This window comes from Sturnira hondurensis, unplaced genomic scaffold (genome assembly GCF_014824575.4).
Source record: "Sturnira hondurensis isolate 20B ecotype Veracruz unplaced genomic scaffold, ASM1482457v3 Scaffold0013299, whole genome shotgun sequence".
Classification (NCBI taxonomy): Eukaryota; Metazoa; Chordata; class Mammalia; order Chiroptera; family Phyllostomidae; genus Sturnira; species Sturnira hondurensis.
This window is the reverse complement of record NW_028085930.1, coordinates 6103809-6129904: the sequence shown is the minus strand read 5'-3', so window position 1 is coordinate 6129904 and position 26096 is coordinate 6103809. Positions and strand designations below refer to the sequence as shown.

At 44.8% G+C, this 26096-nt stretch overlaps 1 protein-coding gene across 3 annotated transcripts in view; it reads left to right on the top strand.

Annotated features, from left to right (window-relative positions):
- BFSP2 (beaded filament structural protein 2) overlaps positions 1–3164 on the top strand; it is a 67110-nt gene extending 63946 nt beyond the window's left edge. For all 3 annotated transcript variants that reach the window (XM_037061271.1, XM_037061270.1, XM_037061269.1), the window contains exons 6-7: positions 431–651; positions 2883–3164. In XM_037061271.1, the coding sequence (XP_036917166.1) occupies positions 431–651; positions 2883–2889 (228 nt within the window). In that variant the 3' untranslated portion in view covers positions 2890–3164. The remainder of the gene's footprint in view (positions 1–430; positions 652–2882) is intronic.
- The last annotated feature ends 22932 nt before the right edge of the window (positions 3165–26096 follow it).

Sequence of the window (26096 nt, the reverse complement as noted above, 5' to 3'; positions counted from 1 at the left end):
GAGAACAAGATTTCTTTGAAGAGACACCTGCAAACTGCTTCTCTTTGTGTGCATATGTGTGTGTGAATTTCTCTCTCTCATTTTTTCTCTCTCATTTTCTCACTCATCTTTCATTCTTATATTTCATCTCTCTCCCGCCCCGTCCCCTTTTTCTTCCTTCCCTTCCTGCCCTCACCCCGCCCCCCCACACATCCCCCCCCCCCACACATCCACCCTCACCCCCATCAGAACAGCAGTACATTAGACTAAGCAAGAGTCTGGCCTCCTGAGGAAGATTCATTATTTCCACACCAAGCCATATAAGCTTAGCAAGGTCATTGTCCTTGGAGAAATGGAGGACCAGACCAATGCCAGCCCCTCCCTCTACTCTACACACCTCCCTCTCCACCCTGCCTGTCTGCCTTGAGTTTGGACGTGTTCCCTCTTGCAGAAACGAGGCCTGGAGAACACCTTGCATGATGCCAAGCACTGGCATGACCTGGAGCTACAGAACCTGGGTGCTGTGGTCAGCAGGCTGGAGTCGGAGCTCCGGGAGATGCGCGTGGAGGCAGAGCAGCAGCAGCAGGCCCGTGAGCGTCTGCTGGCTCACAGGTGCCGGCTGCAGAGGGACCTGGCGTCCTACCACGCTCTACTGGACAGGGAGGAGAGCAAGTAAGTCTCTTTTTCTTGTGCCATTATAAAAGGAGCACAACTCACTGTTTTAAAATATGTTGTTTTCAAATACTTAGAAGTAATTAAGATAGAAGAAATCACCCCATACTCCCCAACACACATACACACACAGTCCCATAGCTTAGCTCTGTCCTTTCAGGATTTTTCTACTCCTACATACATATGTGCACAAATATATAGATGAATATATATGCAGCTATACACATAATCACATAAACAGATATGTACACATAGACATACCTATAACTGTTCCTACACACTGAGTACAGCAGGTTCTCAAATAAGGCCATTTAGTTCAACAGCGTTTCATTATAATGTTGGTGACATATCATAGAACTTATTTATATCAATTATTCTATAGTAAAATTGGTTTAATTAAACATTGTTTCATCATGGTTCTCAGAACCTATTGACAATGTTATGTGAGGACTTGCTGTACATGCATAGTAGCTATTAGGAATGCTTTCAGCTGCATGTAATGGAGCCTAATTAGTGGAGCTATAAACCAATGCACCTGAAATTTGATGTGCACCCATAGTACCCAAAAGCTGGGCATCTCTTTAAAATGCACATTCTTAAAGGACACATGGACAAAACCAAAGGGGAGGGTGGAAGCAAGGGAGGGCAGTGGGTTTGGAGGGGGTGGGGAGAAAATACAAACAACTGTAATTGAACAACAATAAAATAATTTGAATTAAAAATAATAAAATAAAATATAATGCAGATTCTACTTCAGTAGGTCTGGGCTGGTACCTAAGAGTCTTCATATCTAGCAAAACTCTTGGGTGGTGCCAGAACTGCTGACCTGCAGACCACACTGGGAACGGCAGGGTGTACGTCATATCTATTTAAGAGTCCCAGAAACGAGGTGGTTAGGTTTCTCCATGATTTCATTAAGGTCCCAAGCTCTTTTCATCATTCTCACATGCCATTCTGCCTGATGCATTGACTTTTTGTCTTCATCTTGGTCACCCGTGTTGCCAAAGGCCTGCCACAGCTGCAGGTATTATGTCCTCCTTCCTAACAAGAAGGGGGAAGGGAGAGAGGACAGCAAAAGGGCCTCTCCTTGAGCAACTTCTTTGTCAGTCAGAGAAGGAAAAATGTTTGAGAAGTCCTCCAATGGGCTGTCCCTGATCTCGCTGACCATACTGACCTACAGGGGGTGTTGGGAAAGACACTTTTTAGTTTTTCTCGCCTCCATACTAGAGACAGGCAAGGAGAAGGGATGGCATAATGTCTATGTAGGTATATGTGTGTGTATATGCACATGTGTACATAGATGTATACATGCAGTCTTTTTTTAATGGGTAAGGATTCCAGGAGCATATGCTGGAGTCTTGGGATTAGTATCTTGCCAACTATTTAAGGAAATCTAAGCCTTTATTCTATCATAATTCTAGGTCTTCATATCTCCCTCCAAGGTCCTTTCTGTGGTATGCATTGAAAAAGAAATATCATTTCTAAGAGATAACTTGGTGATTATATAGTCTGAGCTCCAGGATTCCAGCAAAAAACGATGTACAAAGGCCCAGAGCAGAAAAGGAATTTTCTGTGATCAGGCAGGCAGGTGGAGCAGAGCTGCGACTGCAGGCCGGGCTGCCGGCTCTCGCGATGCCCTCTGTAACACCCATCCCTTCCCTCAGAACGCCAGAGAGCTGCACGGAAGCAACCTGACCCTTCCCCTCCCCCTTCCGAGGGAGAGGGTGTCATCCAGCACCTTTTCAACTCTTTTTATTGGATTGATTGCTGGTGATTACAAGAGCTAGGTGTTTCTAACCGAGCTTATTTTTTCATATGCCTATGGACATCTGAATACATGCACAGATTTGTTTTAAACATGTACAAAAAGCACCAAGTGAGGCTGAATTTTCTTCAAGAATATAAGAATACCACTTAGTGAGTGCCCAGGATGTGCCCGCCCAGTTTTAAATTCTTTGTCATCTTCATTTTCTCTGAAACCCTGCTGGGGCAACATCATCATCCCCATTTTACAGAAAAGAAACAAAGCCTCAGAGAGCTGAAGTCATTTGCTCAAGGTCACACAGCTAATAACCCTGGAGCAGGGATGTGAAACCCAGTTGTTTGGTTCCGAAGGCCAACTTCCTTCCACAAGACACCTACCTTTCCTACACTCTCACTGTGATGCCTTTACTAATTTCCATCACTCATGGCTCCTCCCACTCAAATGTGTTTTTCTTTATTTGTTTCAGCCAATGAAGAAACTTCCTCTTTTCATGAATGAAACGCTGCCTTCCTCACCATGGAGTTTCTTAAGGATTTTCTTCCTACCCCCCTACCCATCCCCAAAAGCCCTACCCATCCCCCACTTACCCCAAGCTGGATTACCTGCTAGATTTCCAGGTTGATTCAGCTTGAGCTGAAAAGCTTCCTGGAAGTGGAGAGAGAGGGTCTTTCTGCCTTAAATTTAAGTAGTCTGTAGCTTAGCAACCTCGCTGTCTCTCTCCAAATAAATGTTTTGTGTGCGGCTTCCAGTCTGCCTACCTTATTCTATCAGATGGAGATGGATAGTGTTACCAGAAAGAGGACCTGGCCCTGAGAGGGTCTGCCCCGGGCCCACTGGAGTGGGTGGGTTCTTGACTCTGTGCGGGAAAGACTTCACAACATGAGTCCAGGTGATTTTGAGAGTGTGTTTATTAAAGCCGGGGGACAGTGGAACAAGGAGGGGTTCAGCATAGCAGAAGCACCAGGAGAGCCTAGGCCGGGCTGCTTTGGTTCTCTAGAAGGGTCGCAGGAAAGAAATGAGCTGAGGCCAGGCTACTTTAGCTCATTGGGAAGTCAGAGAAGACGGGCCTTGGAAACAGGTTCAGTGGGCTAGTCCAGTACTAGCTGCCTCTGCCCACTGCTCTCACAGTTGCAAGTCCGATGGGGCCCCTTAGAGTTTAGGAGATGCCTGCCTGTGGGGAGTGGAGAGAGAGCTCGTACTAGGTCCTTCATCTCGAGGGTTTTAAAGGCTGGGGGCTTAGGGAAGGTCTTAGGAGAGTATCTCAATCGAATACTCATTGGCTTTATGCTGATACGCCAAAAATGAGATTTATGCTTTTAACTTCATCTGTCCTTGGCTGTGGTTGTCAAATGTCGCTAATTGGATTTCTGCTATCTATCTCCCTGAGTGGGCTGAGCGAAGCTATTTTTCCTCTGGTTGGGGAGGAGAAGCGCAAACCAAGTGTCCTTGATTTAGAGAAGACAAGTTTTACTAGATGTCTGCAAACTGCTTGGCCATTTAATGATCTGTCTCAGTTTCCCTATTCTTCTTGTCCTGACTTACTAGCCTGTCTCCATACCACTTGGCCTGCCTGGCCTTTGCTCAGGAAGCTATTCTCCAAGGCTCTGGAAGGTTTTTTGAGCCTGATGCCATCTCCCTCACCACCCAAGGATCAGCTGCTCTTGGGTTTATCAATGTCAGTGCACTGCCTGGGCAAGAGTGGAACTCAAGGCAGGCAAGCTTGCCACAGATGGGAGCGGAAACAGCACTCTTGTCAGAGAGGGGACTGGCGTGGTGCTTTATTGCGTGTGTCATAATCGCAGGCAGCAAAATGCATTGAGGCCTCTTTAATGTGCTCGGCATGGGTGGGTGTGTGCAGACACACACATCTCACCACTGTTGGCAGAGCGCCTCCCAATCAGTTTAAAGGGAACTTCAGTTTAAGTCTGTGGGGGACTCATTAGGTTGTGGTTGCTCACCTCACTAGGAGCCTCAGAATTTTCTTCCAGGGTCAGGGCCCAGGCCAGCCAGATATAGTTCCTGCACCTGCCACCCACCCAGGCAAGGCTCTGCTGCCTTCTGATTAAAATTGAAACCACCACCTGTGTCCCACACAGGCTCTCGGGGCCTCCAAAACCACACACACACACACACACACACACACACACACACACAAGCCCAGACTCCATCTCTTAATTCTTCCCTCAAGCTTCTGTCAGTCCACCTGTCACACAGAATTACAGACCAAAATATCCAAGCCGAGTCTTTGTCCTCATAAAGTCTGATCCAGACATGGGGACGCGTTCACCATGGGCACATTTGAAGACACCCTCCCCCCAGTCTCTGCGGTTCCAAATAGCCAAGGCCAACACAAACAAAAGAAGCCTTACTGGCTCTTAAGAAAGCTTGAAAGAGAAGCAGAGCGCCAGTGCAGGGGTGCCCATGACTAACCAGTGAGTACAGGGCCTCCCCCGGAAGACATGGTGTGTGGCTGGCCTAGCTATGTTGCATGCACTGTACACTAAGCTGTTTCTTTTCTCTTGTTATGATTAATTTTTTGCCCCCCAGCTAACACCCAAATCCCTAACCTAAATACAGTGGGAGGGCCCTGAAAGGTCAGCCACCCAAAGGAGGTACTTCTGTGTCTGAACGGCCATGCCTTTTCCAGAATCCGGGAGCTCTTTCAGCCATTAGAAGAAGGGGAGAATGGATTTGCACCCCACCGGAGTCTCCGCCGGCCTGCATGCTGGTCAGGCCGCACTCTCCGTCTCCTCGGCTCTGTAATCTCAAAGAGCAGCTGACGTAAATCATCCTATTAATCATCCGTTGGCAGCCTGAGCCTAGGCTGGCTGGTGCTTCCGGTTCTCGGCACAGGTTCTTGCAGTTTCTAATGAAGCTCCATTAACAGGTAAGAAAAGGCTCTGCTGGCCCTCCGGACTCCACCAGGGCCTTACCTAACTCGGAAGTCCTCTCCCAACACCTGGTTCGATTACACCCCTACACCCCGGCAGGGGTCTGGTGATTGGTGGCAGGGAGGCCGCCGCTGTGCTGAAGTCAAGGACAGGGCATTTGTTCTGGAGAAGACCAGAGAAGGGCTTCAGCGGACCCCTCGGACAACGAGCTCTATTTCCAGACCGGGTAACTCCACGGGCCTCTGGCCTCACTCCTGGAGCACAGTGGAAACTCCCACAGAGATTGCTAGAATATTCCCTGGCTTTCAGACCAGGATCCTTAAGTCCCACATTCACTATCATCTATACCACTTCTGAGCACCTACTGGTACCCAGATGTCTTGCTGGTCTTGGAGAGTCCAGCATAAAAAGAGGGCAGAATGTCTGCCCTGGTGGGTTTACAATCTCACTGGGAAGTCTAGGTGTGCACGTAAAAGTGGAGACAGAGCAAGCAGCCCAAGCAGCCCATCAAATTTGCATGGCCCCTGCATATAATTCGGTTCATATAGATGGCATAATAGGCACCCAGATCGGATCTCTGTGGGTTTTGAGTAAGGTGAGTCAGCAAGAATCATCAAGCACCACGCTGGTCTCTGATTATCTCTAAATACCCTGCAAATACTCTATGTTTTTCCAGGTTTATTGAGCTACAGTTAGCACACAGCACTATACCTTTAAGATGTACAACATAACAATTTGACTTCAACCGTGAACAGATTACGACAGCATGTTAACATTCACCATCTCACACAGACATGAAAATGCTTTTTTCCTTGTGGATGGGAACTTAGGATTTACTGTTGACAACTTCCCCGCACACCACCCGGCATCGGTAACTGTGGTCAGCATGTTACACACGGCACCTCTAGTACCTACTAATGTGGTGACTGGAACTTGGTACCTTCCGACCTTCCTTCAACTCCCCCTTTTCACCTTCCACACCCACCCCTGACTCTGGTAGCCACAAATCTGGTCTCTTTTTGGATGACTTTGGGTTTTGTTCTTTTAAGATTTCACTGTCTGGCTTATTTCATTTAGCATAATGCCCTTCAGGTCCATCCATGCATCCAAGTTGTCTCAAGTGCCAGAGTTTCCTCCTCTGACGGCGGAATAATATTCCAGTGTGTGTGTATACGCATGTACAAACATCCATCCACCCATTCACCCGTCGGTGAGCATTTCGGTTGTTAACGTGGTAACTGGAAATAATCACTGCTTAAGGCTGCTATGAACAAGGGCGTACAAATACCTTTTCACATAATCTTTTTGTTTCCTTGGGGTATAATCCCAGAAGTGGACTTCCTGGATAATTTGGTAGTTACAGTTTTGACTTTTTTGAGGAGACTCACACGGTTTGCCACAGTGGCCGCACCGTTTGCAGTCCCCCCAACAGTCCACGAGCTCCCTCTTTTCCACATCCTCGCCATCACTTAACTTTTCGACGACAGCCATTCTTACAGGTGTGCAGCGATAGCGTTGTGGTTTGATCTCCAGTCCTCTGATGATGAGTGATGTTGAGTACTTTTCCGTGTACCTATTGGCCATTTGCATATCTTCTTTATAAAAATGCCTGTTCAGCTCTGTGCCCATTTTTAACGGGATGGCAGTTGACCCTTAAACAACTCAGCTTAGGGCTGCTGACCACCCCCTGCTGTACAATCAAAAATCCACGCGTAAATCTTGACTCCTCCCAAACTCCCCTAAATTGGCCCTCAGTATCTGCAGGGAATTGGTTCCAGGACCCCCCTCAAATACCCCAATGTGCGGATGCTGAAGTTTCTTTTATAAAAATGGTATGAAAATGCATACAGTCAGCCCTCTGCACGTGAGTGGACCAGTGAAGTTCAACCCTGTGTTGTTCAAGGTCAACTATATTTGGTTGCGTTTTTTTTGCTATTGAGTTATGTGAGTTCTTTATATAATTTAGATGTGGACCCCTTATCAATATATGGTTTGCAATACTTTCCTCCTTTTTTTGTTGTTTCCTTTGCTCTACAGAAGCTTTTTGCTTGTTGCAGTCCCCCTTGTGTAGTTTTTATCTTGTTGCCTGTGCTTTTGGTGTCAAATCCAAACGAATCATTACCAAGGCCCGTGTCAGGAGCTCTTCCACTTTTTTCTTCTAGAATTTTATGGCTTTTCAGTTGAACACTAAAGTCTTTAATCTATTTCAAGTTAATTTTTGTGAGTGGCATAAGAAGGGGTCTAGTTACCTTCCTTTACGTGGGAATATCCAATTTTCCCAGCACCAATTATGGAAGAGACTGTGTTTTCTCCATTGCATAGTCTCGGCTCTCCTGTCAAATATTAGTTCACTGGGAACGTGTGAGTTTATTTCTGGGTTCCCAATTCTATCCCATTGGTCTGTGAGTCTGTCGTTGTGTCAATAATATATTGCTTTGGTTACCGCAGCTCTATAGTATAGCGTGAAATCAGGAAGTGAGATGTCTGCCACTTTGTTCTTCTTTCTCAAGATTGTTTTGGCTCTTCAGGGTTTTTTTGTGGTTCCATATAAATTTTAGGATTGTTTTTCTACCTCTGTTAAAAAATGCCCTTAACTCTAAATAGGGATAGCACTGAATCAACAAGGCTTTGGGTAATATGGACATTTTAACAGTATTAATTCTGCCAATCCATGAACACAGGCTATTTTTCCATTTATTTGTGTCTTCTTTGATTTCTTTCATCAGTGACTTGTGTTCAATAGTTTTCAGTGTAGAGACCTTATTCCTCCTTGGTTGAATTTACTCCTAAGTATTTATTATTTTTGAGGTTATTGTGCCACCGATATTCTTTCATAGACACTTATGTCATCTTTTTTTGTTTTGAGAAATGGCAAAAGAGGAGGATGCCTCTTTGGGACAACTCTAGCTTCTAGTCTCGTCATCGAAAGTAAGAGTACAGGATGCCCAGGTAAATTTGAATTTAGGGAAAAAACAACAAATAATTTTTAGTAGAAGTATGTCCAATATACTACATGAGGCCGTACTACTACCAAAAAATTATCCAGCATCACGAATCACATCAGGCAAAACCACCCCATGCCACATAGCCCCCACAGAGGTATCTGATGGCCCGTGATCCCTGAAGGTTGCCCAGCATCTCCAGCTTGGACATCCCCACACACAGAAGGTGAGAGGCAACCCCAACCATGTCCTTGCCCTGTCTTCATTGGAAACACAGTCTCCTGACAGGAGATTGTGGAAATATAAGTCTCCTGCTTATATTTCCAAATAAGCAGCCTAGCAGTTCCCATCAGGTTCAAGACATTCATCTGCTAGTTGAGTGGAGAAATAAAGCAAACTATTTTCTTAGCTGAAGCCACTGGCTTAACTGGATCACATAGACTGGTGACTTTGAACAATAGGTCACACAGGAACCGGAGCAGACCTCAGCATAGATGTGCTGTGCTGCAGAGTCAACAGAAACCCCAGTCATCCCCGACGTGACCGAGGGGAAATGCTCCATTTCCACCCCCCCTCCAGGGAGTGGAAGGTAGCGCGCACCATGGGGAGGCGAGCCCTCGGTGAGGTCCCGGAATTGGACACACAGTCGTGTTGCATTTAGGAGAATGCGCTTTGCAAAGCAGATCAGCAGCAAACTACTGAATTTCTTCAGACAAATGATAGGTACTTTGTTGATCATTTCATTTTTCTGCAGCTAAAATTCTTACCGATGGCCTGGACAGGAAACATGTATATAGGAGGTTCACAGTTTTAAACTAAAAAGGCTACTTGGCAAACCTGAGCGGACAATTAAGACAAGTCACCACCAACGCCCTTTATGATAATCAGTGGTGTTATAGGTGCTTTCAGAGGAAAACAATTACCAAAATTACTTGAACCTGAAAAAGCCCTCAGTCCTTCCATCTGTGTTTTATGACGTTGGCCTGTTGACAAGCACAGATGTATTAGTTTCCTGGGACTGCTGTAACAAATTACACTAATGGGGTGGCTTAAAGCAGCAGAAATGTATCATCTTGCAGCTCTGGATGTTGGACGTCCAAGATCAAGTGGCCGCGGGCTACCTCTTCTCCAAGCCCCTCGGGAGCATCCTTTCTTGCCTATTTTTAGCTGCTGGTGGCTCGCTGGCAATCCCGTGTTTCAGCTGCAGCGTGTCAATCTCTGCCTCTGTTCTCACATGACATTCCCCCCTCACGTGTCTGTGTCCCTGTGTTTTTTCTCCTCTTTTCCTAAGGACACCGATTGGATTAAGGCCCATTGTACACCGAAGGCCCTCATCCTAACTAATCACATCTACAAGTGACCCTATTTCCAAATAGGGGCACATTCTGAAGGGATAGGACTTCAACATATCTTTCGGGGGACACAGTTTGACTAACAGAAGGTCCCTCAATTTGGGTTTGTCTGATGTTTCCTCAGGATGATTCAGGCCCTGGCTGGTGTTGTTTCCTTGGTTGGGTGTTGGCCCCTACACCAAAAGATTGCAGGTTTGATTCCCAGTCAGGGCACATATGTGGGTTGTGGGTTCAATCCCCAGTCAGGGAGCCTGGGAAAGGCAACCAATCAATGTTTCTCCCTCCCTCCTCCTTCCCCTCTCTCCAAAAACAATGAAAAAAAATGCCTTCAGATGAGGATAAAAAAATTTTTTTAGGACTCAGGTTGGGCATGTTAGGCTGGAACACCATAAAACTGATCAAGAGGCACATGGTCCCAATGCATCCCATCCACTACTGCTAATGTCAACATGGATGACAGTTAAGGCAGTGTGTGTCCAGCTTCTCCACTATTCAGCTGCTGTTGTCCCCTTTGTGGTGAGTAAGTATCTTATGGGAAGATAGTTGGAAACTATGGAAGTATTCTGTCACTCCTCCAGCTTTCTCCCACTAGTTTTAGTTTTAGTATCCTGCCTGAATCATTTATTACTATTATGGTTGCCATATGGTGATTTTTAAATTCCATCACTTGTACATTTTCAGTTGGCTCTCTCCGGTGAAAGAGTTTTCCTTTCTCCCCTACTTGTTTGTGTATTTGTGTCTTTGTGGACTCATGGAGGGGCTGTGAGTTCTGAGAAGGGCCTAGAGGAAGAGAGAGACCTGGAGCAGGTTCTGGTGGTGCAGGCTGCCCTGCTCCTGGGCCTCCGGACCTGCACACCCAATAATCCCGGGAGCAAGATCTGCAGACAGACACTGTACAGAACCCTGGCAAGGCAGAGTGGGAGATCACAGTGCACACTCCCCCAGTGTCGGAGGAAAACTCTGCCCATCACTGCTGACAACTGCCCACCTCCGCTGAAGAGCAGCTCTGAGCTACTATCCTAGACCTCGTGAACCTTCGACTTTGGGCCAACTACTCTGCCCCTGGATGGTGGATCTGTGTGGACTGTAGAATGGCTCCCTTCCCTGTCAACTCCAATGTATCCCAGCAATACGGAGGGTTAGCAGGGCACTGAGGTGCGGGGGAGTGAGGCTGGGGTATTCATTCCCCTGCCCCTCCCTGTGGCATCACCGCCAGTGGGACAGGGACCTCACTAAAGCTCCCAGCCCCACCAGGCAGCCCTCTCCACACGACTCAGTCTTTCTTAGTGTGGGAAATGGGCCTTCCTCTCCCCACCCGCCTCACCCAGAAGTGTAACAGTGCCCCTCGCTCCCAGCCTCGGGACATGCACTGCTTCGTGTGATCTCCTGGACATCCTACGCCTTAGAACAGAATCCACTATCAAACTGTCCTCAAGGGAGCCAAGTCGAGTATGCCATGCACTTCACGCCAGACCTCTGCTCACACACTCCACCATGTTGGGAGTTCGCAGAGCCCTGCTCCCGTGCTCATGTTTCGAACCCTGCAGCAGGGGCTTCCCCGCACAGCAGGCTCCTCCCCACAGGGGGCTGCTTCTGGGGATGCCGACATCCAAGTCTGCGCAGCAGTGTTACAGTAGCCCTTGGTTTCTTTCTATTTTTAATTAATGACTATTGTTTTTACTAAAACAATGCACATGAGTATGAGCGGTACTGCTCTCTTGTGCCTTCTGATGACGCACTTACTGAGGGGGAGAAACCACACCCCTGCGCTATTCCCACCGGAAATGCAGGATCCAAGTCCAGTCAGGAGAAAACAACAAATTCAAGATCACTGTCTCCAAAAATGTCAAGGTCACAAAAGACAAGAAAAGACAGTGCAACTGTCTGGGTGAAAGACAGCTAGTGAGACATGACAACTAAATGTGACCCATGCACCTTGATTGGGTCCTGGACCAGAATTTTCTTTCCATAAAAGACACATTTCTATATTTTATAAAGGACAGTTGACAAAATTTGAGTGTTTCACAAGTGACCTAATAGTATATATTAGTGTTTTATCAATGTTAATTTCCTGATTTGGATTGTTGTACTATAGTTATGAGAATGTTTTTGCTTTGGGGAAACACACCTGAGGTATTTCAGGGTAAAGAGGGCATTATGTCCACAGCCTACTTCCAGATGGTTCAGGGGCATAAAGAAATACACACACACAAATGCACACACACACAAACACACACAATGATAAAGCAAATGTGGTGAACTCTCAATATTTGGGGAACCTAGGGGATGTGGAAATGCTTCGTACTATCCTTGCACCTTTTCTGTAAGTCCAAAGTAATTTAAAAGTCTAAAAAGTCTGCTGAATTATGGAAATTTTAAGCCACACTGAGAAGTTCAAATAAGAAACAATAAATCCCTTAAGAAATACCCTGAAATACAGAAATACCCTGTGCATGCACTTGGTGATGACTTGTCCGGCCCTCTGTCCACACTCGCAGTGGGCGGGATGCACTGAGCAAAAGAGATGGGACTTCTGGCCAAGATGGAGGCATAGGTGGAAACACTGTGCCCCCCTCCCCCAACTAAATTTAAAGACAGCGAAGTTTTAGTAACAAAAATGCAGCCAAAACACAGAAAATTGAACTGTACGGAAGTCCAACAACAATGAACCATTCAGCCAGACCGGTAAGAGGGGCTGAGTCAGCAGAGGAGTCAGCAGCAGAGCGGGGTCGGGCAGGAAAGACCGTTCTGTCCCACTGACCCAGGAGCGGAGGTGGAGGAAGTTGGTGGATCCCAGGCATGGGGTGGCGATGGGCGGACCTAGTGAGGTCTCAGGGTGGCTGGCTGACTGCGGTCACACATTCGTGTGCAGATAAACCAAGCGAAAGAGCGAACAGTGAGACAGACCACTCAGGCTAAGGCCCCAGGGGGAATTGGAGCCTGAAAGCACCAACTAGAAAGACTTTCTCAGGGTCGAGGGGCTGGGAAAGGCTCCCAGGCTCACAGAGAGTTCATTGGAGAGACCCACAGGGTCCTGGAGAGTACACGGGCCCGCACACCCAGGAACCAGTACCAGAGGGGCCCAATTTGCTTGTGGGAAGCCGCAGAGGGGACAGAAATCTGATAGAGAGCAGAGCAAAGCACCATTTTTTCCCTCTCTGACCCCGCCCCTCGCCCCTACATACAGCGTCACAACCCAGATACTGGGTCACCCAGCCCTGGTGAACACCTAAGGCTCCACCCCTAATATATAACAGGTGCAAACAGACCAAACATGATGACTCAAGAACAGCTCAAAACCCCAGAGCCTATAATTCTAAGTGACCAAGAAATAGCCAACCTTTCAGATGCACAGTTTAAAATACTGGTGATCAGGATGCTCACGGAATTGGTTGACTTTAGCCACAAATTAGAGGAACATATGAAGGCTAAATTGATTGAAATGAAGGGAAATGCACAGGAAACCAATAGTGATGGAAAGGAAACTGGGACTCAAATTAATGGAGTGGACCAGAAGGAAGAAAGAAACAACTAAACAGAAAAGAAAGAAGAAACAAGAATTCAAAAAAATGAGGAGAGGCTTAGGAACCTCCAGGACATCTTAAAACATTCCAACATCTGAATTATAGGAGTACCAGAAGGGGAAGAGGAACAGCCATGAGTGGAAAACTTATTTGAACACATAATAAAGGAGAACTTCCCCAATCTGGCAAAGGAAATAGACTTCCAGGAAATCCAGGAAGCTCAGAGAGTCCCAAAGAAGTTGGACCCAAGAAGGAACACACCAAGGCACATCATAATCACATTAGCCAAGATTAAAATGAAAGAGAGAATCCTAGAAGCAGCAAGAGGTAAGGGGACAGTCACCTACAAAGGAGTACCCATCAGACTGTCAGCTGATTTCTCAAGAGACCTTCCCGGCAAGAAAGGGCTGGAAAGAAGTATTCCAAGTCATGAAATCCAAAGACCTACAGCCAAGATTGCTCTATCCAGCAAAGCTTTCATTTAGAATGGAAGGACAGATAAAGTGCTTCTCAGAGAAGGTCAAATTCAAGGAGTTCATCATCACCAAGCCCTTATTATATGAAATGTTAAAGGGACTTACCTAAGAAAAAGAAGATAAAAAATATGAACAGTGAAAGGACAGCAAACTCACAGTTATTAACAACCACACCTAAAACAAAAGCAAACCAAGAGGACAGCTAGATCAGGAGCAGAACCATAGAAATGAAGAACACATGGAGGGTTAGCAACAGGGGAGTGGGAGGAGGAGAAGGGGGGAGAAGGTACAGAGAATAAGACGGTAGGTAGAAAATAGGGGGAAGGGCAAGAATAGGAGGGGAAATATAGAATCTAAAGAACTTGTGACACGTGGACATGAACGAAAGGGGGGGGAATGGAGGGGGAGGGGTGTGCAGGGTGGAAGGGAGTAAAGTGGGGAATGGGACAACTGTAATGGCATAATCAATAAAATACATTTAAAAAAAAAAGAAATGGGACCAGAGCGAATGACACATGGTGAGCCTCGTGCCGTCCATGCTGCTTTTTCCTTTTTTTTTTTTTAACAAACTGAGGGCTTGATTTCACTTGAATTTAACATAAGAAACAAATAATATTAAATTGAAAGAAATGCTCAACTTTTGATAAATGGTTGTTTAGCTTGAGAAATATTCATTGCTATAGGATTATTTTGGGTCCAGGGTTTTANTGAGCCTCGTGCCGTCCATGCTGCTTTTTCCTTTTTTTTTTTTTTAACAAACTGAGGGCTTGATTTCACTTGAATTTAACATAAGAAACAAATAATATTAAATTGAAAGAAATGCTCAACTTTTGATAAATGGTTGTTTAGCTTGAGAAATATTCATTGCTATAGGATTATTTTGGGTCCAGGGTTTTATTTTTTAAAATATAATGGAACTGTTGGAATATTATGCATTTCTTTTAAATACATGCTTTGGGGAGGTTGTTATTTTATTTTTATTGTATCGTATTTTACTTTATCATATTTTATTGTATTTCATTTTATCATATTGTGTTTTTTCCATTAGCATTTCTCCCCCCCCCCATACTCTTTACCACTCACTGCCCCTCGGCCCACATGTTTGGGTTTTATATAGTATCAATGTCTCTACACTAAAAAATATGTCATTATTAGCACAGCTACACTTTTTCCCTTTCCCCTTCTCTTTCCCTCTATTTTCCTCCCATCATTTTTACTTTATCAAGGTTTACTTTATTCACATTCCTTTCTGCAACCCATAATTCGTGTTGTTGTTCAGCCTTAGTCTAGCTATATTTAAATAAACCTATATTTAAATAAACCTATATTTAAATGGATACTTTGACCCCAGCATTTTCATTTCTAGGTTCTTATTTTGATTCATCTCATTTCCAAGGGCTGATGGCTGATAGGCACTTCACCCCCTGCCTTCTTTCTTGTCTGTCTCTGCTGTATGTTTCAGTGAGCGCTTGGCCAGGCGCTGAGTTTCTGGGTCACACTTCGCTCCCCTCAGAACCTGGCAGATGTCGCATCGTGGTTTCTTGGATTCGCAGGTTGTAAAAACGTCGGAGGCCAGCCTGGCTCTTCACATCAGCTCCTCTTCCTGGAGACCTGAATATTTCTCTTCACGTTTCAAATTCTTAAATCAGAATATAGATGTGCTTTGATTGCTATCATTCGTAACCAGTTTTTCCAATTACGTGATTTTTTTTTTGCCTGAAATTCTATTCTTCTTTCATTTCAAGACAACTTTTTGGCATCACGTCTGAGTACTTTTCCCGCTCAATTTGTTCATGTCTCTATTTCTAAGCCATCAAAGGTTCATCTTTGCTCCCTTCTGTGTCTTTCATCTTCTCTCTAGTTTTTAAAATATTTTTTTCTCTTTTCTCTGCAATTATTGTGATTATCTCAGGCCTCTCCAACAAAATTTGACTTCTGGCCATGTCTACTCCTAACTACAGGGTGGGGCAAAAGTAGGTTCGCAGTGGTGAGTACGTAAAACCCAGAGTTTATTCTTGTATTACTATTTATCAGTTATTGTATTCTTTTCTGTACAAACAACTATAAAACTCCCTTTGCCCCACCCTGTGTGTTGAGTTTATTACTACTGTAAATGGCAATGACTACTGTAATAGTAATAAACTCAACACATGGGGTGGGGCACAGGGTAGTATTCCTTTAACTACTATTAAGGTTAGGAAGTGTGAACTGTTTTCACTCTGCAGAAACCCTTTGAACACAGTCTGTGTCTTAGTTTAGCATCTCATAGATCTTATTGCATTAGATTAATATTCTACGTGTTTATGTTCTTATAGCACATAGCACCTATGGAGCATATACCCCTTTGAGGGCGTTATTTTCACCTATACTGGCTTCTTTGTATGCTTTTTGTGTTCTAATCATTTAACCAACATATATTTGAGCAGCTTCTACTACAGGACAATGTTTCTGTGTGGCAATACCACTTTCACAGCACCCACATTGTGCGTGTGCACACTATGTGTGTTTGGGGTTTGCACTGATCCGTTCACATAATCACTGTCATTTCTTGACATTTTACTGGTAGTTCAGGCTGGCCTGTGCTACCCAGGTCTTTCATTTCTCTAATAACATGAGATTGAGTTTTCCTTGACATTTATTTTTTCACGTTATCTGGAACCAGTTTGAATTCCCCTCAGGGCCGCAGATTAAATTACCCATGTTGGGTTTAATCCACTTTGCTGTGGCCCAAGAATAGAATCATTATGATTAAATTTATGGACTTCAACCTTACGAATGGGAATTCAGTTTGTTGTCATAACAAACTTTTCTTTATAAATGTAATTTCTAATTATAAATTATATAACTACATTTCCAAAGAGTTTAAAAAAAGAATAAAGTCACTTATAAATGATTCTACTGGAAAACAAATTTTATGGCTTTTCTTGAGTAACTGTACCATTATCCTAAAAATGAAAAAGCTGAGAAATGATTAGAACAAGCCCATGGCTGGTTTCTATGGTAACCTGTAAGAACATGCATTATATGACTCTGAAAACTCTTTTTTCTCCCTTAAATCTTCACCTAAAGATATGCTTATTTATTTTAGAGAGAAAGGAAGAGGGAGAGAAAAACATATATCAGTTGCCTCCCATACACACCCTGACCGAGGATGGAACCCACAGCCTAGGTAAGTGCCCTGACCGGGAATCAAACCTGTAACCTTTTAGTGTATAGACCAATACTCCAACCAACTGAACCACCCAGCCAGGGATGAAAACTTTTTATTGACTGTTTAGAAGCAAACTACTAAGATTTTTCAAATAGCTCCATACAAATGAGCTATTCTGAAGATGTTCCATACCTTAATTACATTTCATGACAAAAATAACCATTTCTTTAAAAAATATTTATTATTTATTTTTAGAGAGAGGGGAAAGGGGGGAGAAAAAGTTGGAGATAAACATCAGTGTGTGGTTGCCTCTCGCGTGACCCTTGCTAGGGACCTGGTCCACAACCCAGGCATGTGCTGTGACTGGGAATCGAACTGGTGACCCTTTGATTCACAGGCCAGCACTCAATCCACTGAGCCACCCCAGGGCAAAAGTAACCATTTTTTTAATGTTCGTATGTGAATATCATTTCATTTGTGTCCCAAATGGACATATGGCCTCCACCTTCTCTCTTTGTCTTCCTCTTGGTCAAAGAGCATGCGGCTTCTTCAGTGGAATGGAAAGGAATGGGGTCGGGTATCGGAAGTAAAATATCTCCTTTGTCGGTTGTCTCCAAAACCAAAGGAGAAGGCAAGTGACAGGACCTTTTGCAAATTCAATAGACAAAATTGCCTCAAGCACCAACAAAGAACCTTTCAAAGGGAATTACAGGCTCTCAGAGGAACCAAGTACAAAATGGTAACAGCCATTCGGACTGAAGAACACTCCTGAATACAAGCTTAAAAAATCTGTCTCTGAGGTTTCTGGCAACCAGGGCAAGAAGGAAAATAAAACAGATGTCATACTGCTTTTTGCCTGATAAATGAGTGTTTCCAAACTATTGGAAGACCCGAACCTTCTTCCCATCTTTGAACTCCAAAAGGACAGCTTTTACACGGAGCTCAATGTACTGGATCACAACCAATGGAATGAATACACGACATTCGCCGTAATCATTTTAACAAACAAATAAGGAGAGTCCATGTATGACTCCTCTATGATCCCATATATGAAGACAATAAAGCAAGATCTAGTTTCATAAAGTCAGTGCTACAGAAGGAATTCGTACGGGTCCTGTCTGCACTGATGAGTCCATTGTGCAACCTTGTTCTCACTCAGCATTCTGTTTTCCCCTGTCCTGCCTTTGTCCCCTTTCCCTGATTCTGTGTCTCTCTCCTGGGGACATAGGCATCATCTGTGAAAAGCCACTGTTCCATGAGCCATTTTGACAGCCAGACAGAAGGAGTGAGCCTCAGTCAGAGGCAGGTCTGGTGAAAGTGGGAAGCAGAAACCCTTTGTCCTTTAGTGCTTCCTCCCCTCTCCATGGCTTTTCAACCCCCGCCCCCCTCATCCCCCCACCACCTCCATGCATCCTGGCTGCTCTGGGCTCACAGGTTCCCTCTGCCACATCCTGTCCAGGCTCACCTTTTCAAATATCGCCACCGCTTTACAATTACCTTCTCTTTTTCTTTTCTAATAATGCCTCTCTTTCTTCAGGGATGAGAGCAGCATCAGAAGGAGGTTATGTTTATCAATTCAAGTTCAATCAGAGACTCAGATCCACATTGAGCTCTGGAATGAGGATTTGGGATTTGACCTTATACAGTGATGGGGGGGTTGAGACATGGCAGTAGGGAAGATGACGGAATATCAGAGAGTCACCAACCTGTCAATGGATACATCTGCTGTGGAAGTGGGTACAAAAGGGAAGCAAGTAGCGGAATCCATGAGAAGCTATGGGTCCACAGCCAGGCATCCAGGGATAGGCCTGGGGCTGCTACTGGTCATCAGGGTCAGCACTTGCATAGAAGAGCTGATCTCAGAGTGCAAGGGACCGGGACAGGTTGGAACCCGCTGGTGACCCGTCTTTATGGGTCACCGTGCCTAACCATGATGACATCCTGAGAGTAATGGCTGCTGCCTCCCTTCCATCTCCCAAATTTTATGCAAGTTCCTCTTTTGGCCAGCTCTAACCTGCAGCCACACAGGAAAGGGATTCTGGAGACACTGTTTCCACTTTAACCACTTTGGCAATAGAGCAATTGAACATAAGATGTTTTGAGAAAGTCACACTGTTACAAATGCCTGATATTCTCTGTGAACTCCTCACAGATGGATACTTTACAGGGAACAAAAAGTTGATTAGTTCAGAGGGGTCTCAGGCACCGTCGGACCAGTAAGGCATGTGTTGGGAGGGGCGTATTATTCCTGCCGCCCTTGTTACTTACTCCTGGGTTTGCAGCTTTCCTACCCACACACCCCCAATGACAGAGGGCAGGCATGGCACCCTCCAGAGGACTGAGCTCATTGCCCAACGTGGTCAACCACAAACTCCTAATTTCTTGCAAATGTTGTGTCTTACTTTGCAACATAAATGTACCTGTTTTGGTATCCAGATAAATTTTAAGCTGCTTGGGGAATACATTTAACTTTTTTCTCCCCAACCATTCAGTTGCATGAAAGAAGATGCACCCATTTATCCTGTGGCTTGAAGAACCCCCACCTCACCCCCATGGGTCCCCTAAAAACTGAATACCCAAGACCTGATAAACATGGACTTTCCCTGGACGCTCAATCCATCGGCCACTCCCCTGCTTCAAACGTTCAGAGGTTCCCGAGCACTCTAATTGTTGGATAAGACAAAGGTCGCAAGGTCTGGGCAGTCCTAACCCTGATCTGTTGTTGAATGTTAGCATGCAGCAGAGTATTCTACGGATGCAGCTGTAAACAGGATGAGCCGACAGGAATTCAAGCAGTGAAAATAGCCAACTACAAAGAAAAAATCAACATGTAATTGACCAAATATTAATAATATGTGTAAGTAATGGCTAAGCCTTCCTTTCAGGAGACAGGGCTTTGGATGTAAATCCCCCACCCACTTTACTTGTGCAAGTAAATCAAACTACTTTGTGACACCATGACTCATTTTTTAATAGAGCACCTGAAGCTGCAAACCCTTTGAGCTGGGTACCACCAGGGTCAAGTCCAGTCTCCCTAACCGGGCATTCAAGGCCCCATGACCTGGGCTCACTCTACTTCTGCCTGTTTCCCATCATTCATCACCCACTCCTGCCTCCTGCAATCTTCCTTCCAGCACATGCCTGTGGGTCCCCGACCGCCCTACACTCCTGACACCGGTGCACCCTCCTTCGTGCTGTTCCTTCCCTCTGCCTCACTTCCTCGCCTGAAGAAATCTTCCTCAAGCCTCATGTGCCTGTAACGCCCCTGAAGCATCCCCAGCCCCTCATTTTCCCCTGTACCATTAGTGCCGCCCTTTCCATCAGTAACACCTGTTAGTGTTCTGTCTGGCTTCCCAGGTAGGCGTCTTCTCAGTGGCAGACACTGTCAGAAGCCTGCCCAAAGGCCACTCCCCTCTATATACTTGCTAACAGAAGACCAATTGGATTTGGAGGAATCACAATTAGATTAAACCAGTCATGGTGAATCCAGTGTCCTCTGCCAGTGAGTGATGCAAGGTTGGGTGCATGTCTCCATTCTGGTCATTGGGATGCAGAGAAAACACACCAGAAAGCTGTTCTGTCTCCCCGCCTCCACCACGTGAGGTCACAGCCAGAAGGTGGACACCTACAAGCCAGGAAGAGGGCTCTCACTGGAACCCAACCATGCAAACCTTGATCTCAGACTTCCAGCCTCCAGAATTCTGAGAAAATTAACATCTGTTGCTTGAGCCACCCAGTCTATGGTATTTTGTTATAGCAGCTGAAGCTGTTAGTTGATACAAACCTAAACAGCTAAGACTTACTGAACGCCTATCCTGTGCTAAGCAGTTTTAAGGCACCAACTCATTTGATATTCATACCTTTCCAGTGCAGTAGATTCTGCACTGGAATCATATACCCATCACACAGATAACGAATCTGAGGCCCAGAAAGGCTAAGAAACTCACCTCAAATCAAGAATAAGTATGATAACTAGCAGGGCTGGGATTTGAACCAAGGTTCTCTGGCTTCTGAGTTTACACTTTCAACTGCTATATTTTACTGTTTCTTAATGCTTAGTCTTATTCATCTTAAAATTCTTAAAAGCAAGCACAGTGCCTGACACATGTTGAAGTGTTTATTGGACACTGACACACTAGGCATCTGCCGTGCATTGCTGTCTGATTTCATCCTCACAACAAGCCTATCAGCAGGTGGCTGACCATCCTGGTTTGTCCAAGGCTGAGGGGGTTCCTGCTGGTGTAGCTCAGTGGATTGCGCGCTGCCCTATGAATCCAAAGGTCTCGGGTTCTATTCTCAGTCAGGGCACATGCCTGGGGCGTGGGCCAGGTCCCCAGTAGCAGGCACGAAAGGCAGCCCAGTGTTGTTTCTCTCTCTCTCTCCCTCCCTTCTCCTCTCTCAAAAACAAATAAAATATTTCACAAAATAAAACTGGAGCAAGTTGGTTGCCCCACCTATTAGCTCAGTTCACATCTGCATTACGCCACACATCAGCCCTACGCACTTCTCCTTCCAGGGGCCCCTCCCACCGCAGTGGTTCGTGTGGGCCCTGAAACATTCATATGTTTATGATATGGGAAAAGAATTAAAGTATTTTCTTCAACCCTAGAAGTTTTTTTAAATTTTCTCCTGAGTTTGAAAGGAATGAAAACATTCTAGTCATCTCGTAAAACATCACTTGCCCCAGGCATGGAACCCGCATGCCTCTGAGGCCAAATGCACACAGTGGCCCCGGGCCAGAGTCTGTCATGGTCCCCATTTCATAGAGAGTTTAAGTAGCTTCCCAATAGCAGTGGATCTAAAAAGTGATGGAGACAGAATTTGAACTAATGGGAGCTCCAGAGGCTGTGCTCCTTTAAAAATCACTCATTTTTCCATCACCATTTATTGCCCCATACCCTCCTCCACCTCCACCCACCCCCACCCTGCAGTCACCACACCACTGTCCATGACCCTGAGTTGTTTTCCTCTCTCTTTTTTTCTTTTCCGCTTGATCCCTCCACACCCCGCCCCACCCTGCCCCAGACAGAACTGTCAGCCTGCTCTCGGAGTCTGTCTCTATTTGGCTGAGCCTGTGCTCTTAACTGCTGTATTTTTAATCATTTTCATGGTGACCCCAATAAAAAATAAATTTTATAGCACAGTACATTATACACACACGTGTACACATGGAGTTGGACCAAAGTTTCATGTAATGATATTTACACCTGCCACACATAATTCACATTGATGTTTTCTATTCTACTTCATTTTTTTAAATGAAATAGAATAGAAAACATCAGTGTTTTCTATTAGCCCAACAGAGTTCATGACCCATCAATATATTGTGACTCATGGCTTGGAAAACGCTGGCCTCCACTCTAATACCGTTTAATAAATAGTGTCGAATGAGTGGCTGGGTGTCGGGACGGGACAGGGACGTCACCCAACACAAACACATCCAGTCAAATAACTATCAGTTTCATCTGCCTCTTTAACAACTGAAATAACATAAAAAGGAAACGTGTTATTATAGCAAGATGATGCCAGTGGTTTGTTAAATATTTGAAAGTATCAGCTTCCTAGAAAGAATGTGGTGCAAGCTTTGATTTTGCTTACATTGTTTTGTCTTGAATAAGTCTTAACATTCCCTCTTGCTTCCGCAGTTCTTCAGACAGGGCATGATCAGGCTCCAGAAAACTCCTGAACCCAGGGACTAAAATGAGGCAGCTCATCTTGCCTGTGTCCTTCTCGGTTAATCAACATGAGCCTTTCTCTGGGTTTCCTTAAGTGTGTGCTAGGGAAAATGTGAACTATAAGCTGGCTAGGTAGAGAAATAGCAGTTACCAGACTAGTCCCAAAATACAGATCAGACACTGTATATGTGCTGTTGGACTGATTCAACATCATTCTGAAGCCTGGAGGCCTTCTGAATCCCTGAACAAAAATACTAATACATAATTAGATCTCCTCAATTGACACCGAGGCCCTGGCTTTTCCTGTCCTTCTACATTTGGGGACTAGTTTTGATCATGAAAAACCTTCATTCACTAAGACCCTCTGACGATCAGCTGTACATTCAATGTCCAATCAGCTACCATCAAACGGCCTGTGGTCAGTGATGGGAGAAAGGGCCCGCATGAAGGAAGGAAGGAATGTTGGCATGATCTTTAGTCAAGGAACTTCAGACCAAGAAGTTATCAAACCTGAGCCCTCAGAGTGGGGCTCAGGAAAGGAGCGGAAGCAAGAAGAGGAAGGGCAAAGAGCAGCTGAGAGCACCATGGTGTCGTGGGAAGGGCTCTGACCTGGCGGGAGGGGGCATAGCTTCTGTCAGTCTTGGTGTCCAGCTTGCTGTATGATTTTGGCAATAGCCCTCACTTTTCTGAGTCTCAGTTTCTGCAACTGCAAACTAAAGTGTCTCCACCCAGTAACACTGAAGGTTCTTTTTAGCCCCCCAATTTCAAAATTCCCAGATTTTGCACCACCGAGGGTCCTAGCTCTATCAGGCCACGCGTGCGACAGGTATGGGTGGAGGGCAGGGAGGAGGGCCTCTTGGAAACCATGGCATTAGAAAGGGGTCCTCCTACACAGAGAGGTTGGGACCCACCCTCACGTCTTCCCTGGGTGACACTGCTTTCCTGTGGCTGCGTTTAGAATCCCAGTTCTTGCACTAATTTGCCAATACCCCAGGAGAAGCCCCAGCATACCCTGCACCTCTCTGTGCTCCTAATTAAAAATACAACCGTGCGAGGCATTGAGCAAAAATTTTATCTGCATGATCTCACTTTGTCCTCACAGTGGCCTGGGAGGGAAGAACCATACTTTCTTTGTTATGCTGCAAATAGACAGAGAAGGCGCAGGGAGGTTAAGCAGCCCACCCCCCGATTATTTAGCTTGGATATAGCAGAGGTTGGATTTGAGCCCAGCTGTATCTGCCTCCCTGGTTCTACTGCACCAGGTTGCACAGGTTTGCAAGAAATGAGTCCCCTCCCACCCCACCCATTTACAGCCATATCAGGAGAATTAAAGATATATCACTGGATGCTTTTTACTTCTTTGTCATTTGTAGCATACTTGCCCTGGCTGGGAGGCTGAGTTGGTTGGAGTGTCGTCCCGTACACCAAAAGGTTGTGGGTTTGATCCCCAGTCATGGCACGTGCGGGAGGCAACTGATCAATCATTCTCTCTCTCTCTCTCTCTCTCTCTCTCTCACACACACACACACACACACATACACACATCGAGAAATATATCCTTGGGTGAGGATTAAAAAACAATAATAATACCACTTATAGCACACTTCCAAAAATGGATCTAAGGCAGCTCAAAATATTAAAATACATACTCTAGGGCAGGTTTTTTAAAATTAAAAGATACACAGGGTCTGGCAGAATCAAGGCCCGCTTGAGTGTGGGTGGTAGGGTGATAATATGGGTGTAATTATTTACAGTTTTAATTTGAACTTTTCACCTAAAATGTCATACAGTGTGCTTGAGCGTGATATTGTTATGTTACATAATTACCTGCTTATGATTTTGTAATAAAAGGGGCATTTTTAAAATATATTTTATTGATTATGCTATTACAGTTGTCCCATTCGCCCAACTTTGTTCCCCTCCACCCTGCACACCCCCTCTCACCCACATTCCCACCTTTAGGTCATGTCCATGGGTCATACATATAAGTTCTTTGGCTTCTACATTTCTTATACTATTCTTAACTTCCCCCTGTCTATTTTCTACCTACCATTTATGCTACTTATTCTCTGTACCTTTCCCCTTCTCTCCCCCTTCCACTTCCCTGCTGAAAACCCTCCATGTGACCTTCACTTCTGTGATTCTGTTCCTTTTCTAGTTGTTTAGTTTGTTTTTGTTTTTGTTTTCGTTTTAGGTTCGGTTGTTAATAGCTGTGAGTTTGCTGCCATTTAAAGAGGGGCATTATTTGTGCCGGACCCTGTATCTATGCACACACATGAATGTAGGTTCAAAAAATGATAAAAACTGAATAGGGTCAGTGGTCTACTTAAGAGTAATGTACCAATGTAGATTTCCAGGTTTGTCATACCATAACTATGTAAGATGTCTTCTTTAGCCCTGGCTGGGGCTCAGTGGATTGGGCACTGGCCTGCAAACCAAAGCGTCACCCATTCGATTCCCAGTCAGGGCACATGCCTGGGTTGTGGGCCAGGTCCCCAGTAGGAGGCATGAGAGAGGCAACCACACATTCATGTCTCTTTTCCTTTCTCCCTCCCTTCCTCTCTCTCTTAAAAATAAATAAATAAATAAAACCTTTTTTTTTAAAGATGTCTCCTTTGGGGAAGGGCACATGAGACTTGGTACTATTTTCGCAACTTCCTGTGAGTCTATATTATTTCAAATGAAAATTTGAAAAATTCTATAAATAAATCAAAAAATTATGGGGAGATCAAAAATGATTTAGATAAGAAATAAATGTGTATAAGAAACACAAAATGGCAATTCAGGGACCACTAGCCCTCCACCCCAAATCCAGTTCCTCTTCTCCCTGGATTTCCCAGTCTGCTCTCCACGTGGTCATGTGATTGAATTTAGTCAACAGAACGTGATGAATGAATGGGTACAGACCAACGGCCAGGACTATAAAACCCCCCAAGGGCTGTGCTCCAGGCTCTCTCCCTGTGTTAACTGAACTCAGACGATGGCCAGACTCTCAGGGCTGGTAGAGCTGCAACATGAAGGAGCTGCAGTGACTAATCAGCGTGGGGAGGAGCTGCCCACTGACCCTCCCCCACTGTGGCCCGAGAAACAAACTTCTACTAAGTCAAACCGCTCACTCTTTACGTTTCCCCCTTTGCACTCTTACAAGCATTGAGGACTCGAAAAGTTTCATATCCAGTGATACTTACTGTATTCGAAATTAAAATAAAAAAATATTTAGAATATTTATTCATTCCTTTAAGAAAAATGAATCCATTACATGTTACCATAAATATTTTAATAAAAATATATTTTAAAAAACAAAAAAGTTTACACTTTTGCAAATCTCTTTAATTCTGGCTTAAAATGAAAGATGGGCTAGATTCTCATACTATCTGCTTCTGCATTTAATCTGTGAGATGAATTATTTTGGTTTAAGCAATTGAAAAAAATCCAGCTTCATACATATATGTAATTTTATTTTATTTTATTTTAATATATTTTATTGATTATGCCATTACAGTTGTCCTATTCTCCCCCTTCATTACCCTCCACCCTCTCCCACCATTCCCCCACTTTCGTTCATGTCCATGTGTCACAAGTTCTTTAGATTCTGTATTTCCCATAGTATTCTTGCCCTCCCCCCTGTCTCTTTTCTACCCACCGCCTATGCTACTTATTCTCTGTACC